Source organism: Puma concolor, chromosome E4, assembly GCF_028749965.1.
Source record: "Puma concolor isolate L17-30 chromosome E4, mPumCon1.1.hap2, whole genome shotgun sequence".
Taxonomy (NCBI): Eukaryota; Metazoa; Chordata; class Mammalia; order Carnivora; family Felidae; genus Puma; species Puma concolor.
Genome location: NC_141683.1, coordinates 47,829,260 through 47,849,284, shown reverse-complemented (window position 1 = coordinate 47,849,284; position 20,025 = coordinate 47,829,260). Strand labels below are relative to the sequence as shown.

Sequence of the window (20,025 nt, the reverse complement as noted above, 5' to 3'; positions counted from 1 at the left end):
CCTACTGAGCCAGTCAGTTGCCCCCATTTTATTCTTTTAGAAAGTACTGGATGGAAAAATGATCTTTGACCAAGGTACCTTTGGAAATTGAAGCATGGATTTTAAAACCCAGTGTCTCTTCTAATTGGTTGTAGTCAGATTCTACAGAGGAAGCATGAAGTGTTTCTACCAAGAAAGGCATTCTTCCCTGTGCCTCATCATAGAAAACAGTGTGGTTCCATGTGTATGGGACGCTGATGCCATCAATGGTGAACAGCCGGGTTGAGTAGGCATACAGCTGCCCAGGACCTGTCTGAATGTAGTCCTCTGTGTAATCCTAAAGAAGACAGTATAGATTTGATGATCAGATTTTTTTTTTCTTGAGGGTATTACGAGATGCACAATTAGAAAAATAAAGGCTAAGAGGCTAAAAATATAGCTTGAACAGCATGATTTGATCTGCATGGGTCAATTTATATGATCTTTTAAAAATAAATACAGTACGGTACTATAAGTGTATTTTCTCTTCCTTGCAATTTAATAACATTTTCTGTTCTCTGGCTTACTTTATTGTAAGAAAACAGTATATAATACATATAACACAAAAAATATGTCTAATTGACTGGTTATGATATGGGTGAGGCTTCTAGTCAACAGTAGGCTATTAGTAGTTAAGTTTTAGAGTCAAAAGTCATACGTGATTTTTGACTGTCCAGGGAGTTGGCACCCTATAATACCCCCATGTTGTTCAAGGGTCAACTGTAGCTCTAAATAAAATACTACTTGTACAGTCATGTTCAGGAAACCGGTAAGACTGTATAAAGACTTATTCCTAAAGATTTTTATACAAAGACAAACTAGCCATTTCTAACCTTAGTGGTTTAGATATTTATTCCCTATAGCAAACAAGGGAAACTACACATGGTATCCATGTTTTTTTTTTCTATAGATCTGTGATTCCTAATCTTACCATTACTCCAATAAACAGTGAAGAGAGGTTATCCTGACATTTTTACCTTTACAGTGACTTCAGCAGGTGACTGAAGCTGCAGGACATAACCGCTCACAAAAATATCTAGGAGCAAAGCACCATCAGAATCCAAACCCCGGGCAATATGAGTCATCCGCAAGATTTCTCCTGGGAATTACAATTCATTCATTTTAACAGCAAAAAATATATGGTTTGTGTAAGCACACAGCAGACTTACCTTAAGTGTCAGTTCAGCTATGTTATTTTAGCTCAAACTTCATAAACAAAGGCAATAAAAGATTAAATTAGCACTCAGTCCCCGAATTAAAGTGTTAGGGTAATTGAATGGTATGTTCTAGAATTTCTTTTTCTGTGGCAAAAACGTAGTATATGATTATGCAAAGGATTCCATGTTTTAAACTCACAAGCAATAGCAAGGCAATTCTACAAAAATGGATGGTCTAAGAGAAGGGACAGACAGCTTCACCAGGTAGATTGGCAATAACCATATAGGGCTTTGTTTTTTACGATGCTTCAAGAAACAGCAGAGGGGCATCTTAGTAAGTGGATGGCCATGAAAAACCCTCATGGGCCTCTGGGCTCCATAAAGCCCCTTCCTCAGTCTTTCTTCCTTAAAGAGCACTGCCACTGCGGCTGTTCACCTTTGAAAAGATTTGTAATGGAGGTCTATAAAAATCTGTATGCACTTGGAAAGGGAAAGGACCATGAATAGCTAATGCATATTCATTAAGACTAAGGGTAAAGAGAAAAACCCTTAGCTTTGCTTATTTTTACTTCCATCTTTTTGATAAAAAGATCTCTGTAAGGTGTCCTGATTGAATCTCAGGTTCATAGACAAAAGTCTTTATTTAACAGCAAGGACTCATTTTCCTGCTCTGGTTTGGCCTTTAAAACCCTCTCTGAGGATTTAAAGAGAAAAAATAGAGAAACGATGAGAAAACACTTTTGGGGTATAAAAAATCACGATATTGTCTGAAAACATATGGCCTCTTACAGAGCCATGTCAGTAAAAGTTTACAGGGAGATATGAAATTGCTTTTATATCATTTATGATAAGACTGCATCAAAAACTTTAAAATTATTCTCTGGGGGAATATGTAAGTGTATTTTTCTTAACCAGCAACTTTTAGGCAATCCTGTTTTTTATAGTTAAATATTAGACTTAAATATTAAGTTTAGTTGGCACTAACCAGTTGCAAATTCCACCTGGGTTTCTCTCTTGAAGACTGCATTGGTGAGGGTGAAGCCATTGACTGCTTCTCCTATCTCCTTGGCTGTTGTCCAATAAATGGGATTTAGAATAGAAACTATTTTTCTCATTGCTGGACCTAAAGAAAAAAGGATAAATAAGGTAACAGAGAAAAATATTTACAGAGCCGGTTATTCATAAGGATGAATCCTAAATAATCTCAAATAACAACAAAATAAGTAACAGTATCTCACATGTCTTTAAGAGTTTACCATCGAGCTAAGCGCTATCAATACAGATCATTTAGTAGTAGCATCCTCTAGAAATTTCAAGCAGAAATCAGAAGACGAAGAATAATATATGAATTTTAAAGAAAGAGGCTATTGGCAACTTTTATTAGCAAAGAGACTTACCAAGACTGCGAGGTACATTGGTAATTTTGGCACGTATTACTCTAGTATCAGAGGTAGGATTATCTGTTACTGTGGCGTTAAGGAAAGCAATTCCAAATTCAACATCATTAATATTTCCAATAACACTTCCTCTGGCTCGCTGGGGCCCACCTATTGGGGAAAGAAAAAACATTCTTGGAGAAGGAAACAATTTCATCAACGTTACATGGGAGAAAAGAAGGCTAGTATTCAAAGATGCTACAAATCTTCTCACAAACATTTAAAATATCCTATGACATCTGAATTTAAGAGTGAAATAAATAAGCTTTCAGAACATTCTACTTTCATGTAACACTCATCATCCCACATAAATCTAGGGTGCTTCCAATCTGTGTATATCATGGCACTATTTCACAATCCAAAGAATACAATCAGCACCCAGTCCCAAAGCCAAAATAAAGAACGTGTCTGTTGATCGTAATAAATGATGATAATAAGGAGAGTTTATCGAGCCTGTCATGCACTATACTAAGCACTTCATAAGTGTTAACTCTTTTAATCCTGTCAGAAATCTTATAAAGTCATTTTGAATGGTCATAGTTGGCAGACTAGAAAATAAAGGTCAGAGACATAAGTAGTAGAATGAAGATCTGAACACAGATGTGCTTGGCATCAAAACTCATGTTCTTTTATCTACTGCCTCCTTTGTGAGAACACAGAAGGAAAGAAAGGATCACCTCAAAACAGCTCCTGAGCTTGTTACAGGTCACTGTCGACACAGGTGTAGAGTATCTAACAGGTATTGTTCAGTCTTGGGTTTCAGACGGAAAGCTTACCAATTAAATAAAACAGTTATATTTTCCTATACAGGAAAATAGTTAACTTGAGAAAAATTTGAGACGGGTATTTTACTATTAACAGTATTACAAAATTCATACATACACAATTCGGTTGAAAACAATCATACATTTTTTCCCCCAATCACATATGTTTTAAAAAGCATCTCTACGGTAATTTTCTGCCTTCTTCCAATTGTTCAACAAAATTATTAGTTACTGACACTAGAATAGGTGGTTAATGAATGCTTTTTAAATTTTTTTTTAACGTTTTATTTATTTTTGAGACAGGGAGAGATAGAGCATGAATGGGGGAGGGTCAGAGAGAGAGGGAGACACAGAATCTGAAACAGGCTCCAGGCTCTGAGCAGTAAGCACAGAGCCCGACGCGGGGCTCGAACTCACGAACGGTGAGATCGTGACCTGAGCCGAAGTCGGACGCTTAACCGACTGAGCCACCCAGGCGCCCCAATGAATGCTTTTTAAATGAACTGCATGGTTTGGCAAGAGAAGGAAACACAATGGGAAGAAGCTGATAGTGAAATTCATAAATATTCATTATTTGATGAGAGAGAAAGGGAACGGAGAGAGAATCTCAAGCAGGCTCTGCACTGTCAGCATAGAGCCCAATGTGGGACTTGATCCCATGAACTGTGAGACCATGACCTGAGTGAAATCAAGAGTTGGATACTTAACCCACTGAGCCACCCAGCTACTCTAATATATTTTTTAAAAACTCACTAAGTGTTTCAGATACCATTATATATTATATACCAGGGAGAAGTACAATTGTATTCAATCTCAGAAAAATCAGTAAATATAGTATTTCACCATTTTAATTTGTATTTCTTTGATCATTCATGAGAGAATACACTTTTTTCATGTTGGTTCAGCCTTCATGTTCTGGACTACATTTACTTGTTCATCAAGTGTTGAAGATACAATAATAAGAAAGAAAAAAAAAAAGACCCAGGCCTACCTTCATAGACCTTATATCTGAAAGGAGAGAGACATTAATTAGAATTTCACAAATAAATGTAAAATTGAAATGTACTAATGTGTAAGTATCTACTGCCTAGGGAAGTCTGAGAAGAAAGTAAAAACATAGTGGAGTCTGAGGAAAGTTTAGGTCTTAACTAAACCAGAGAAGGCAGGACAAGGGCCTTCTGGGTAGAGGAAATACCATGTGTCACCCTTTTGAGAGGTGGTGGCTTGCCATATTTGAGAAACCAGAAGGAGCAAAGGACAGAGAGCGATGGGAGAATTCATGGAAACCTTGGTGTAAGATGGTGCAGGAAAGCAGATAAGGACATAGTAGGACTTTTTGCTTCTTATCTTTAGTCCTAAGCAGGAGGAGAGACGGGTAGAAGGATCACTCATTCACTTAGTTCTCTGGGCCATTTAACCTGGGTCGTTTGACCATTTTGACCTTGGTACTCTAGTTTCCAGAGGAGCTTGAGTCCCAGCACCAACAGACATCCAGTTCTGGGTACCTAATTGGGATCTTTGGAACTCTCTGCCAGAGTCTGTAATCCAAATTGTCTGCTTAATTTGGACTTCTGCTACTGGGGCCCTTGTCTCCAAGATGGAATACTACCCCTTAGATGAATAATACCCCTTGACTGTGAGTTGTAACAAGGCTCAGGAGCTACAAAATGCCCTAGTTAAAGCTAGAACTATCACCATGCCTACATGCTAGAGCCTCAACATCCTTGGTAATAAGTTGATATGTTGAGAAGACATGTTGAACAGTTGACCAATAAACACTTGTCCTTTTAGCTTGTCTAGATCCTATAAACCTCCTCACGTAACTCCTCTTTCTCACTCTGCCAAATGAGCCTTCTTGATTTTCAAGGACATTTTCTTTCCTTTTTTAAATTTATTAGAGAGAGAGAGAGAGAGAGAGAGAGAGAGAGAGAGAGAGAATCTTAAGCAGGCTCCACACTCAGCATGGAGTCCAATGTGGGGCTCAATCCCATGACCCTGGGATCATGACCTGAGTCAAAATCAAGAGTCAGACACTCAACTGACTGAGTCACCCAGGAGCCCGGGGACATTTTATCTCTAAAGCAACCTTCAAGCTTTGGAAAGTTCAGTGGTATCTTCCCCCTTCAACAATGTGAAACTGTTCTTTTGGATCTTCTTACAGACTTTAGAAAGTCTATCCTCTGACACAAGCAACCTTAATATTATCCACCATTTCTTGGGACTCCAGCAAAGTCTTTCTAATGTCCATTGGTTCTAGAATTCTGGCTTTGTTCCTTCTGAATTTTTACATCACTTACAAATCCAGCCATGTTGTATGACTTGGGTTATTGTAATTGAACTTCCCCTACTCTTTTACCTACAACTGAACTGGCCCCTATTTGACTTTCCAGATTCATGTTCTCCATATTTCCATCCATGAAAGAATAGCCTCTAATTGTGTGTTTCTGTTAAACATTCAGTTTCTTTCCAACTCTCACTTTTCAGTTTGAAATCTCAGCCCTTGCTTTCCCCACTCTTCTAAACTCTTTTGTCCTTCGAGCCTACGACTACTATTTATGGTTTTGCAGGTCATATTGTTTTACAGAGGGGCCTGGAAGGGGGCAAGCAGAAGCTAAAATCCAGCCACAAGCTTTGGTGCAGACCAACTTGAAGGGAAAATGTACATTTTTACTAATTCTCCCTTCCAGAGTTGGCACTGTTTTATAATTTGTAGGCTCAGAGTGGTATCCTTTTTTTTTAATCTGCAGAAAGGCTGTAAATAAGCAAGCAATGGCTCCACCAAAGTCTAACTTAGTTGCTTACCTGGACACGTTTGCATATTGCATCTGGATACCTGTGTAGTGTCTCCTGGACAGGGGCGACCACTTTTAGACGGCACTGGATTGTTGCACAGCCGCTTTCGAGTCTTTTCACCTCCTCCACAAGAGGCAGAGCACTGGCCCCAACTGTGCCAGCTTCCCCAGCTTCCATCCACTGTGAACAAGAATGGAATGGTCAATATTAACCAATCAGTTTTAAAATCTACACATAGGGTAACCCTGCCTATACAACTCTCATTGTCAGATCTGAAATTATGGGGCTGCTGCAATAAGCACCAAATAAAATGCTTTACTTATTCTACTGGTCAGAAGTTGAGGGGCTCACCAGGACACATGTCAGTGTTGCATCTCTGGATCTGGGAGTCTGGCCCCCCACAAGCTCTTCCTCCGTTGGAGGGAGGAGGGTTATCACATGTGCGGTACCGCCGCATCTGTCCTCCGTTGCATGTCCGGCTGCATATTCCCCAGCCACTCCAAGGACTCCAGTTACCATGAGCTACAACAGAGAACCATTGGAGAGGTGTTAAACAATGACACTCATCCAAAAAGTATGGTAAGACTTTCCCCAGGAACTGAAAAGAAATATACAAATCTATAAATAGGAAACTTCCAAAGGCAGATTGTTTAGCTATTGTGTTGACTAGAAACTGGGTGTACATTCCAGTGACTGTGAAATTCCATTTAGTATGTATCTGTCCAGTCTTACAGTGTTTCAGGAGCTGAAGGATATGAATGAGACAAGATCTCTGCTCTTGATGAGTCAAGACCATACAATCCAGATACAGTGGATTCAGATGCTACCAGGGTCTTAAAATCTAGCTTGCGACTGAATTAAGGCAAAGAGCCACCTGCTCTTCAGCTGGTCCTAGAGAGCAAATGAAATAGGGACACAGTCCTTGCCTATATAGATCAATTACATCTATGGCATTACACAGACACAATAGCAACTGTACGACACTTTGTTATTCTAAACCAAAGTTAGAGGAATCAAGTAACAGTATACTATAACTTTAAGGACTTGAGGCCATAATAAACCTTTTTTTTTTTAATGTTTATTTATTTTTGAGACAGAGAGAGACAGAGCATGAACGGGGGAGGAGCAGAGAGAGAGAGGGAGACACAGAATCCGAAGCAGGCTCCAGGCTCTGAGCTGTCAGCACAGAGCCCGACGCAGGGCTCGAACTCACGGACCGGGAGATCATGACCTGAGCCGAAGTCGGACGCTTAACCAACTGAGCCACCCAGGCACCCCGAGGCCATAATAAACCTTTAAGAAAGTATAATGTTGACTCACTATTTCCAACACTCACTTGGACAAGGGTCATTATTGCAAAAATCGCTCTGGACATCACTCCCTTCACATCTGCTCCCTCCATGCTGTGGGACAGGATCGGAGCACTCCCTTGTTCTCTGTCTGGCACCTCCTCCACAGGACACAGTACAGGCACTCCAACTGGCCCAAGTGGTCCACTTGCCATCCACTGGATTAAGGAAAAACATATGTGCTCTGTTACTAATACTCTGGGCATTGTTAGGTTGGGTGATGTTCTTCTTATTTCTTTTGAAGGTTTATTTATTTTTATTTTTTCCTCTAATTTTAATTTGAATTCCAGCTAGTAAATATACAATGCAATATTAGTTTCAGGTATAGAATTTAGCGATTCATCACTTACATACATCACCCGGTGCTCATCACAACAAGTGCCCTCCTTAATCCTCATCACCTATTTAACCCATTCCCCCCACTCACCCACCTCCCCTCTGGAAACAGTCATTTCGTTCTCTGCAGTTAAGAGTCTGTTTCTTGATTTGTCTCTCTTTTTTCTTTTTTACCCTTTGCTCATTTGTTTTGTTTTTTAAATTCCACGTGAGTGAAATCATATGATATTTGTCTTTCTCTGACTGACCGATTTCAGTTAACATAATACTCTCTAGCTCCATCTATGCTGTTGCAAATGGCAAGATTTCATTCTTTTGAATGGCTGAGTAATATTCCATGGTGTGTGTGTATGTGTGTGTATATATCCATTCATCAGTCGATGGACATTTGGGCTCTTTCCATAGTTTGGCTATTGTTGATAATGCTGCTATAAACATTGGGGTGCATGTGACCCTTTAAATCAGTGTTTATGTATCCTTTGGGTAAATACCTACTATCACAACCGCTGGGGGTGATGTTCTTATTGACATTGATTCTTACTGACATGTTACCCAGATAATTTATTAAGGGTATAAACACTGTATGTCTCTTACCTGGACAGGGTCTTTCATTGCAAATCTGCATCTGTGTTTCTGCTCCATCACAGTAGGACCCATCAAATGATGGTGGTGGGTTATTACACAGTCTTGTTCTTATCTGGGCACCTTTACCGCAACTCTCGCTGCATGCACTCCAAGGCTGCCAAGTGCCCCATGCTCCATGAACTACAAATATCCCAAGAGACAGAGTTGCAAGTCACAGAACCATGTTTGTTAAACAAAATTATACAAGTAAATGAACTCAGTAATGAGTTAAATTAGCCTGGAATCTAAAACGACTGAAATTGAACCAAAGGAAACATAAATAATGTTCTTCCTTTCTGCTTCTGGTTAGATTTTCATGGGAAATAGTGTTTATAGGAAAATTCAGAAGGCTACCTAATGCCAAAATGAATGCTTACAATTATCCAAAGGGACTATTTTATTAAAATAGAATGTAATCAAACTACTATATGTAAACACAATCTAAGTTTAAAAACCCTAGATAAGTATTTGTTTGTGCTTTATGCTCTGGGGAAAGTGGAAGGAACCAGAAGCTTAGAAGCAAGGCTGTATGACAGGTCTAGATGCAATTATAGACAATATGAATGTTTCCACAAGGGTAACTTGGACTCTAGGCTCCGCACTGGGTGTGGGCTGAAACTCACGACCCTGAGTTCAAGACCTGACCTGTGATCGAGAGCTGGATGCTTAACTGACTGAGTCACCCTGGCGCCCCGATAACTTGGACTCTAGACTCAAGACCACATCTTTAAGCCTGATTCAGCTTCATGTTTAAAAATACACTTGGATCTTTCAACAACATGATGATTTGCACAGTTGTAGCTCTTTAAAAATTGTCTCCATTACATAATGTTCATGAATTAAAAGTTCTGAATAACACACTCACCTGCTTCCTAAACAACAACAAAAAATTGACCAGTAGTTTCCAAGAAGTGATACTAAAACCTTCCTTTTGGTTACTAACAGATGACAGCATCTACCCACAAGACTGAAACAACCTTATGTTTCCTACCAGGTGCATGGGCTAAGAATCAACATTATTGTTTCTCTTACATATAAGTCAGTATCAAGTCATATTTTTGTTTTAAGGGTACTTTCTAGATATGGAGCTCATAAAGTATGTTTTTGTGGGTCATCCAGTTTAACCAAGATATGAACCAAAATAGGGCCTTAAGGTTAGGGTCTAAAGATTCTATTAACAAACTCTATAAGACACCAAAAGAATAAATTGAAAACCAAGTAATGAAATTATAATTTGACTGCTTTGTTTACAAAGTACTTTAAAACACACCTAGGATTTTCTTTCAATTAACTATTTTCTAGTTGAGTTTACTACATATCCTTTGTACTTTGTAGACACAGGCGAACACTGTCATACACATTTATTTTAGCTGACAAAAATTTGGACTAAAAAGTATTGGCTGAACCTAAAAAGAAAGAAGAAAGCCTTTAAATATAAGGCAGATATTACTCAAAACTACTTCTTTATTAATTCAGATTGCTGATGCTCATAGTCCTCATATATGGGCTATGTCATTGAAAAAAGTCTGCTATTCCAATTATTTTAAGATGTCCTATTTTCAAGGCTGGGGTTAACAAAAGCCCACACCTCTTATAAAGCCTTATAGCACAGATGCATTCTTTTATTGGAGATAATGTTTGGTGACTGGTTGATGTTTATTCATATATTGTCTGTGTAATTTCTTTTTTTCTCTTTTTAAAAAATGTTTATTTTGAGAGAGAGAAAGAGAGAAACTGAGTGGGGGAGGGGAAGAGAGAGAGGGAGAGAGGATCCCAAGCAGGCTCCACACTGTCAGCGCAGAGCCCGACATAGGGCTCGATCTCACAACCGTGAGATCATGACCTGAGCTGAAATCAAGAGTCAGATGCTTAACTGACTGAGCCATCCAGGTGTCCCTATAATTAGCTTTCTAATTCTTAAAGATTAAAAAAATAGTTTTAGCTTTGGTTTATTTAAGATTTCATGACAGTATTTTACTTTTGTAATGTAATGTAAGTTCTGAACTGCAAATCAAGATACCTAGGATCTAAGCAAATAGGCTTAGGAATCAGACAGACCTGGATTCAAATCCTTGATTCACGTTTTACTAGCCATGTAACATCAGGGAATTAATTATCATAATTATCATATCATATATTTCCTGAATCTTGGTTTCCTCATTTGTACAACAGGATGCAATACCCAATGTAGTGGATAACTGTTTCATTTTGGTTTTTCAGCATCCTCCCCCCTTTTTTTAAACCAACTCAGCTAGGTATCTCTCCCAGTTAAACTCTGTGAGTTCAACTCTGAGTTTGTTCAGTGTGCTTATCAATATCTGAACTCTATTACATCTGTTTATCATTCTATCTTGAACAATGAAAAAATGCCTTGAGCACAGAATGGATGCTCAATAAATATTTGTTGGAGAAATGAATGGATAAGTGATGAATGAATGAATGACCAGATACTCTTCGACTCCATATAACTTGTTTTAGGCTGTCAAACAAGGAGCCCTGCCTGTTACAATGCAGGTAAGTCACTCAAGCTGGTTATCCAAGTATCTGGACTTAGTTGAGTTCAGAGGTGAGCATGAGTCCCAAACAAAATCAAACAGGGCTCTTTTTCAGAGGTTGATAGGAAATCTGAGGGAGAGAGAGCAAGACTCTTTGTTTCTTAGGCCTTGGGTTACAAGGCTCCTGTGAGCTACTAGCTGCCAGCAGTCATTTTTTCCACTGCATGGAAAGAGTTTAATGGACAATAAAGCCAAAGAGAGGTGAGCAAAGATGAGAGATGGAAAACATGCTAGTAAAAACACTGGCCAAATCCTTGAATTCAGTCATACCTGAAAGTAGAATTTTCTACTTAAGCTCATTCAAGTTTGGTTTCTGTCACTTTAAGCTGAAAGAGCCCTAAAATACCTATGGTGAGGGGTTGTTTTACAAAGTCAAACAATGTGTACTTAAAGCACCTACCACGGTTCCCAGAACACACAGGTATTTAGTGAATGGCTGCTATTATCATCTTAGCCCTCACTCATTGTGTGTTTTTGGGAAAGTCTTTAAATATCCTAGACTTCATTTTTCTTGCCTGAAAATGAATGGCTACATTAGATTTTAAGGTCCTTATTACTTCTAAAATTCTATGACAGTAAATACTTACGTTTCCTCTACATGATTAAAAATACACCACAGTTTGTGGAACCAATAGATGGTCAATTAAGTCAGGGATTTTACTTAACATTGATTAATACCATATCTTTCATAAACTTGTATCAGTGAGACATAATTAAGAACACAGGGAATGGATATATTCCAGGGTAGAGGCCATAACTTATTTTTATAACAAAAAAAAAAAAAGGTAAGTATAACCCCTTTATAGGAGTTAAAAATAGAATAGTTTTGCTCATCAGTGGATCCTCACCTGGGCAGGGCCTAATGTTGCACATGATTATTTCTACTGCATTCCCTTCACATGGCCGCCCACCATATTGAGCTGATGGGTTACTGCAAGTTCTGGTCCTGGTTCTGTTGCCACGTCCACAACTCCGTGTGCATTCTTCCCAAGGGCTCCATTCTGACCAGCTACCATCCACTACACACAGGTAAAACATCGTCAACACGAAGACAACCCATAGTTAGCTAACAGAAATGAATATCTATCAAACATGTGCCTATCCACTGAATATAGAGATGTACCTGGACACAGCTTACGTTGACAGTTTCGTATTTCTGAATCTGACCCTTGGCAAGGCTTCCCACCATTGGCCGGAAAGGGGTTGTTGCATAGACGACTCCTCTTCTGGATGCCTTTGCCACAGGTGACACTGCAGGATCTCCATGTAGACCACTGGGAATACCCACCGTGAACTGCAAATAAAACATTGTACTTTGTCTCTGTGATGGTAAAAAAAAAAAAAGCTATAAATTGAATTTTATTAACACGCTGGGTCTGGAGCTGGATCTGTGATTGCTGAGAAATTGCTTATGGATGCTCCCCTCTTTGGTAAAATTAAAATCCATGCAGGAGAGAAAAATTTCAGATAATTAACTGGAGTTTCTTCCCAGTTCCAATACTGACTCATGTGGATATGGCTGCCAGCAGAGTTAGAGATCAAGAAGTTTAAATACTGTTTACCTTTTGATATACCATTCTTTAAAGAAAAATAAATGCATGATTTCTGAGAATTAATGTGACTTAGTTTTGAATCAAAACTTCAGTTTGGGATTTTGAATTATTGGCTTGATATTTTACTGCTCTAACTGAATATTGTTTCAGTCCCTTCAGTTGGTAAATTGTAGTGTGATTTTTGTTCTAGCTCCACAATCTAGAAGTATCTTCAGGGTCCAGGAGACTTGGACTAAGATGCTTAAGAGTTTTTACGATTTGGGTCGCCCCAGGTGATACTTAATATGAATGTCCCTCTGATCACACTCACCCTGGACTGTGACTGGCACCCTGACAAGGACAGAACCCATCAAGTTTCGAGCAACACATTCATATTCAGATGTATCTTCTTTTTGAGCAGCAGCAATATGTAAGGAGTTGTTGGACAACATGTTAACTCGGTCATCCCAGGGAATAGAGTGCCCTTGACGAGACCATGTAATGGTTGGATGAGGCTCTCCAGTTGCCTGACAATTCAATATGACTTTGCCACCAGCATGAATAACAGTTTCTACTGGTTCAAGAGTAATAATAGGAGGACCTACAGAAAAAAGCACATAGTGTTTTCTTAGTTTTTGTGAAGCTATGTTAACATTTTTATCAATATATATAGTAACATTTTTAAAAAAAATTAGGCTGATTTGTTTATAAAACACTGTAGCTGCTCAACTACTAAGGATGCAGTTGCCATTGACAGATTTTTCAGTATCATAGCTCTGTTTTATTTATGAAATGTCCAAAATTTTAAATCTCTAAGCAGATTAGCCTATATCATGGGTTCTGCAGTCATACTTGCTGTATACTTAAATTCAAATTCTGCTTCTGTTCCTTAGGACCTCTTTGAGCCTTTGTATCCTTCAGAGAATTCTTGTTAGATTCCTCTAAGATGAGATAAGCCTAGCTCTTTGACAGGGTAAGTACATAATATTATTAGTACTATTGTTATCATTGTTTTTGTCTGTGTTTTACATGGCAAACTCTCACTTCTTTCCCTTACATCACTTCTGAGGTAATGAGTCATTATTAACTTATCCTTTCATAACTGGTCATCATTCATTTATTCAATAAACATGTATCGAGAGCCTACTATTTGCCAGGCATTGTGTTAGATGCTGAGGATACAGAGATAATAGATATAACTTCTAGCCTCAAGGAATTCACAGTCCACGGATAAGACAAGTAAGTAACTATAATTATTTAGCTGTTCTATAATATCATTGTAGGATTTTGTAATGGAATAGGTAGAATAATATTTAGTATAGAGTAGGTAAATGTGTGGTAATATGGATGCATAAACAATAGTGACTTAATAGAACAAACAGAGGCAATCACTGAAAATGGAGAGGAAAAGGAAGACATTCAAGAATCATTAGGAAAGTAGAAATAACAGAACTTTGTCATTGACTTGAGAGGAACTGATAACTACAGGATTTTGACTTGGACAATATAGAAGAACATAGGAGGAAGAACAAATTTGTTTGGACATTGTAAGGAATGTTAATTTGTATCCATTTAGAACTATTGAGTTTGTGGTGTCTGTGGGACATTCATGTAGAGATGTCTAGATGGTAAGAGAATGTTAATATCTGCAGCTCAGAATAGAGATATAGGCTAGAAATACAGATCTATGAGTCTTTCATGAGTGGATAAGATGGCTTTAGAAGTGATTCTAAAAGGAGAGGAAGAAGACCAAAGACATAAACTATGACAGCATTATTATTTAAGAGATTAACAGAAGACAAGCCATAAAATGATACTAAGAACAGATCACTGAAGTAGGAAGAAAATCAAGAGAGAATGGTATCCTGGTAACCAAAGGAAGGAGTTTCAAGAAGGAGGGAGAGGTTAATACTAGTAGATCAGAGTAGATCAGAGCTGCTCAAGTGAAGTCAGGAAAAAATGTAAAAGGAGCTATATATAGCTGCTGGTAGGATGTTTATTCTAGTCTACAGTGTCAAGCAAGATAGAATATGAAAAATTCCATGGAGAAGAAGAAGCTTGAAGTGGATTTTCAGAAATGGTAAGATTATATATAGGAGAAGGGAGTCTACTTGGAGACAAGGAAATAGCATGGAGATGGATTTAGCTTTGAAAGGATGATTCACCCTCGAAAGCAGCAACATACAAGGTTTTAAACATTTAGTTAATCAGGGCTCACATCTGAATACAGGTTAGCAGAGAGGAGCCTGTGTATTCTTGAAGGATGAAAGCTGTGTTTTTGTGGGATTGAAATGAATGGTAGAATAATTTGCTCAATGAGAGGTAATGAATATCAGATAATTCAGGGTGATGGTTCTGTTTTAGATGGAGAAATATATCTGGAATAATAGAACATAAAGCAAAACAGAAGTAAAATGTGTTTTATTATGACCATACCACCATTTTATGTAAAGATGTTATTGACATGCTGTCTTTTACAAAAGTAGTTACTTCATATGAGGTTTGAATCTCTATCATTAGTGCATTATTCATATATATGCCCACATCGTCCTACTCAATTACCTTCTTATTTGATATTTATATTAACTTTAGGAACTTTCAGGGCTGGGCTTTTATTTTTCTCCTAGTGTTCAAATTACATTATGTGTTCAGTAAACTGTTGCTTAATACATTAAATGCCTCAGATTAATCACTCAACACTAAATGATAACATAATGATTAAATGAGCTCATCTGCTCCCTCGATTATGGTCAAAGAAAGTGTCAAATAAAACTCGGAATCTTAATTTTAATACCATATTTGAACATTTCCAATTGCCCATAAGGCTATAAATTAACTCAACAATAAAATTCCATATGTACATCTTTCAAGGGTGAATTAATTCTACCAGTCACATAATGATCAGTTAAATACAAGTACTTTATCTAAATGAAAACATTGCTTCTGGTGCTTTAATCTTAATTTTAAACAAATTATATTTTGGTTTTTTAATATGCCTCATTTATTTAAATCAACTTATTGTCTGTAGGTGTAGATGAGCTAATCTAATGCAGACTTTCTTAAACCAATCAGTGGAACACTCTTCCAGGAAAGATTAATCGATGTGATGCCCTACTTACATTCACCCAACAAGGAGGGGAGGAAGGTTTCATGGAAATAACATTTATTTGGGAAACATGGCATGTTATATCCTCCTCTTGCTGAGTTATAACATATCAATATATTAACATTTCAGGAATGATCTGCAGTAAAGAAATCTGGTGATTAAGCAGGGCTTGGCATATAGTAGGTTCTCTTTATATGTTTGATAAATGAATGAACTTCATTTAATCTATTTTTTCCCAGACTTGTTTGACCATGGAACTCTAGCTTTTTCCTAATAACATCTCACAAGGCTATTGTTTGATAAATAAGTACTTTAATAAAAAACTGTCTTAGCAAGAAATGGAAACAACCTGTCTAGTGATGGATAAATGGATAAAGAAAATGAGTCTATATATGTTTAATGGAATGTTATCTAGCAATAAGAAGAAGGAAATACTATTTGCAACAACATGGATGGACTTCGAGGGCATTATGATAAACTAATTAAGCCAGACAGAGACAGAAAAATAGTATATGGTATCACTTGGATGTGAAATCTAAAAAAAAAAAAAAAAAAAAATCCATAGAAACAGAGTCAATTGGGGGAAATGGGTGATATTGATCTAAGGATACAAATGTTCAGTTATAAGACAAATAGGTTCTGAGGATCTAATATATAGCATGGTGACTATAGTTAATAATACTGTATACTTGAAATTTATAAAGTGAGGAGATCTTAAGTGTTCTCATCAAAACAAGCAAAACCAAAAAATGGTAACTGAAGTCATGGATGTGTTAATTAGCTCGATTGGGGCAATCATTTCACAGTGTATATGTATATCAAATTTTGACATTGTACATTTTAAATATGTACAATTTTATTTATCAATTAGATGCCAATAAAGCTGGGGGAAAACACTGTTTTAGGTATTTACTAAAAATTAAGTGCTAAAGTCTCAAAAAGATTTTAAAAAATTAAAGTCTTAGATAATAGTAGTTTAGCAATAGCTGCTAGTAAATGCTAGTATATAGCATCTCTTGATAGTGAATGAAGAAAATATAAATTTATACCATTAAATACTGAGCCTACTCACAAAATAAGTTTATTCACTGAAATTCTCAACCCAGTGATGCTATCCTCAGGTCAGTTCTAAAGTCATTCTGGAGACTATCCAGTGGGTTCTGAGGTTCTATGCCCTGGAGTTTTTCATGTTTTTCTAATTCTGAAAGATCTGTCTTCTGTATAACTGAGGGGTTTCATCATGAGCATGATAGTCCTGCCCAGTACACACATTTATTTCATGGAAGATTGACAGCCATCAACCTAGAACACTTTTGAGTTCACTTATATTAGTCTTTACTTTTAATACATATTTTTAAAGTGCCACAAAATGACGTTTTGTAAGCACGTCACAAAAACTGTGATAGACTATATGAAGGGTACTTGACTGACTATATTGCAAAACGAAAGAAGCTCTGCCACCAAGCAACTGTGATCTTGAACTCCGTGTGTTAGACAAAATAGAAAAAAATCTCTGTGCAAAACTGTATCTACCAGTCTTACGCTTGATAACAAATTACTCTATCAGCAGAAGACTAAATTATACACACCCTGCAAGCTACCATTAATATACCTGCTATAAAGTTAAAGAAAATGAACACTGTTTATTAGGCAATGTTTCTTAAATCAGGTGTTCACACAGAGTGAAGCCACTTACTCTGCAGGGTCAGGCTCATGCTGCGCTCCACTGCCCCAGCATCATTGGTAGCTACGCACGTATAATCACCGGCATCTTCATTCTATGGAAATAAGCAGTGTTTTATAAAAATGTGAGCCTACAGAATGGGGCAAATAACTTTTTCCACCAGGGTGCTAATATAAAATTTCATTTTTGAGGAGGGGTTGGAATGGAAATAGAAAAACCTACATTATTTTAGATCATAAAGGGGTTTAAGAGAAAAGAAAAAGAAGAAAAAAATCCCGGTCTGTTTTCAAAACAGCTATTCTTGCTCTCTGGGAATAATAATTACTAGGAAACCAAAGCAAAACTAACATTTTTTATAACCTTCTATCCAAAATTAGCTCACTAAAGAAAAATGCCTACTCTCTTCTTCTAGATATCTTAAAAAGCATTAAACTATTGAGGACAAATTAACAAATACTGAGACTTCCTAATGGGGGTTATTAAAATAAATTAAGGATGAACAAAGTAAAAAACTAATTTACTGATAATGATGAATCATAGAATATAAGTCACAATATTATAAATATGCGCTGTAAGGGGTGCCTGGGTGGCTCAGTCAGTTAAGTGTCTGGCTCTTGATTTCAACTCAGGTCATGATCTCAGGGTCGTGAGATTGAGCCCTGTGTCAGGCTCCGCATTGACAGCACGGAACCTGCTTGGGATTCTTTCTCTCCCTTCTCTCTCTGCCCCTTCCCCACTCAATCTCTCTCAAAATAAAATTTTAAAAAACCTACAAAAATAGTACTATATGAGTTTAGATTTGGTGACTAATTCATCACAGATTTTGCTCAAGTCTTGTGAATAGAATTTGTTAACAGAAACACTAAGTAAATAAAGGAGAACTAAATTGCAGGAAGTAGAGGAGGGTGGGAAAAGGAAGACATGTTTAATTGGGGGTGTTATATAATATCCAAATAGAAATTTTCAATAAGAAATGGTAAATGGGAACATTTCAGGGTTGGAGATAGATATCTAAGTATCTGAAACTGTGTGGTGAAAAAAATTAGTATTAGCATTAATATTGGTATTAGGAGAATTACCAATGGCTTCAGAAGTAGCAATACTTAGATACAGAAGGGGGAATGTGGTAATGAAGAAACGTGTTATAGCAGTTAAAAGTAGAAATCATCTCAAAATTGAAGGGACAATGAACAACATCACATTGAAATGAAACCCAGGAGAATGAAAGACTAAGAGTGATTCATTGGATTAGGTGATTAAATATTGTATTTTAATTATTATTTCAATTAATTCTACAATGCATTAAAAATCACTCATACATAATCAAGTTGAGAAATTTTTAGATAAAATATCTCATTTACTTGGCCCTCAAATTAGAATAACTTAAAGCAACACTCATTTTCTGAATTACTGAAGCTTTTGGAAGGCTTGATATAGTTATTGGCCTTAGAGATGAAAGTTATCCTATATTTTACTTGTAGTTATGTTTGCAATTCTTCAATTTCTGTGTTCTGAAACAGATTTGAGGAAGTTATCTAATGATGCTAAATAATAATGGATCAGTGATTGGGAACAAAGCAAAATTATTTTATTGCTTATATTTCTGTGAAAAGTCTAAAAATAATCAATTTGAACCATGTTTCAGTTTTTTATAAAAACCCATTGATTCAGATTTTATGATTTAAATAGGAATGCAAGAGGAACTTTTTCCTTTCATGGCACCTACAGAGAGGGATTAATTGTGGCAGTTAAAGTGCACATCAACGATTTCAGCGTGACTTACTACAGTGCCATAAATGGCCAAGGAGCCATTGAGAAGTTGACGGATTCTGTGGTTAATTTCAATATCCACTCCTTTTCTGCTCCATTGGATGGTAGGGGCAGGATCTCCTTTCACTTCACAATTCAAGACTGCATTACCACCAAGCGGCTCAATCCAATTAGAAGGGTAATCACCTTTGAAGACTGGAGGTTCTGGGAAATAACAACAGATAATTAATTATAAGTAAAAGGAAGCTCTGATAATTTATTTGTGATTTTGACCTATTTAGAAAGATAGTGAAGAAGGGAAAAGCCACTTTTGAACACCATGAATTTTCCAAAATCAACTGCTCATGCTAATCAACCAGATAATTTTGTTAGTTTCAATAATCTAAGCAGGTGATTCCATTTTGTACCAAATGATCTCTTTGCTTACCTACTTTTGAATTGAACGTTGATAATTTTTTATTTCTTAGGAATGTGCACATCTGTGAAATAGGACTAGATGGATTTAATAAACTGAAGTCATATAAGCAAGCAAAATGCAAACTATTCTTTGTAAATAAGTGATAAACTAAAAATAGAGCATGCTTACCTACCTTTCACATAAACAAATCCTATTGCCTTCACAAAACCAACACTGTTCTCTGCGGTGCACACGTAAGTACCCGAATCCTCTTTTGACACTCTTTCAATAACAAGTTCACTGTGTCCATTAACACTGTCAAAGTGGGCTGAGAGAAACAAGTTAGGAAACGACATAAATGCCTCTAAGTAACCTAGGAAAAGAATCACAACAGCTCAATATTTTGCAGGTTGGATTTATGAGCTGGTCAGCAATTGAACCAGAGATCTCATCATGACATTGGAGAAGAAAGCCTTTTCCACAGATTTATTCCTCTGAGCTATT

General features: G+C 37.1%; 2 protein-coding genes and 1 long non-coding RNA gene across 5 annotated transcripts in view; 2 read left to right on the top strand and 1 right to left on the bottom strand.

Annotated features, from left to right (window-relative positions):
* LOC147572645 (uncharacterized) overlaps positions 1-11,792 on the top strand; it is a 44,938-nt gene extending 33,146 nt beyond the window's left edge. The window contains exon 2 of the mRNA XM_086694155.1: positions 10,956-11,792. Within this exon, the coding sequence (XP_086550281.1) occupies positions 10,956-11,035 (80 nt within the window). The 3' untranslated portion in view covers positions 11,036-11,792. The remainder of the gene's footprint in view (positions 1-10,955) is intronic.
* The window catches only part of HMCN1 (hemicentin 1), a 482,690-nt gene that overhangs the window by 29,770 nt on the left and 432,895 nt on the right, over positions 1-20,025 (bottom strand). For all 3 annotated transcript variants that reach the window (XM_086694136.1, XM_086694137.1, XM_086694138.1), the window contains 14 exons: positions 19,715-19,849; positions 19,138-19,328; positions 17,367-17,448; positions 12,896-13,165; positions 12,156-12,326; positions 11,881-12,051; positions 8,448-8,618; positions 7,505-7,675; positions 6,520-6,690; positions 6,178-6,348; positions 2,573-2,722; positions 2,161-2,298; positions 996-1,117; positions 79-316 (listed from right to left, as the gene is read on the bottom strand). In XM_086694136.1, coding sequence (XP_086550262.1) covers positions 79-316; positions 996-1,117; positions 2,161-2,298; positions 2,573-2,722; positions 6,178-6,348; positions 6,520-6,690; positions 7,505-7,675; positions 8,448-8,618; positions 11,881-12,051; positions 12,156-12,326; positions 12,896-13,165; positions 17,367-17,448; positions 19,138-19,328; positions 19,715-19,849 — 2,352 coding nt within the window. The remainder of the gene's footprint in view (positions 1-78; positions 317-995; positions 1,118-2,160; positions 2,299-2,572; positions 2,723-6,177; positions 6,349-6,519; positions 6,691-7,504; positions 7,676-8,447; positions 8,619-11,880; positions 12,052-12,155; positions 12,327-12,895; positions 13,166-17,366; positions 17,449-19,137; positions 19,329-19,714; positions 19,850-20,025) is intronic.
* LOC147572644 (uncharacterized) lies at positions 13,456-19,658 on the top strand. Its single transcript, XR_015246220.1, has 2 exons — positions 13,456-13,537; positions 19,044-19,658. It is a non-coding gene; the product is annotated as an uncharacterized LOC147572644 (long non-coding RNA).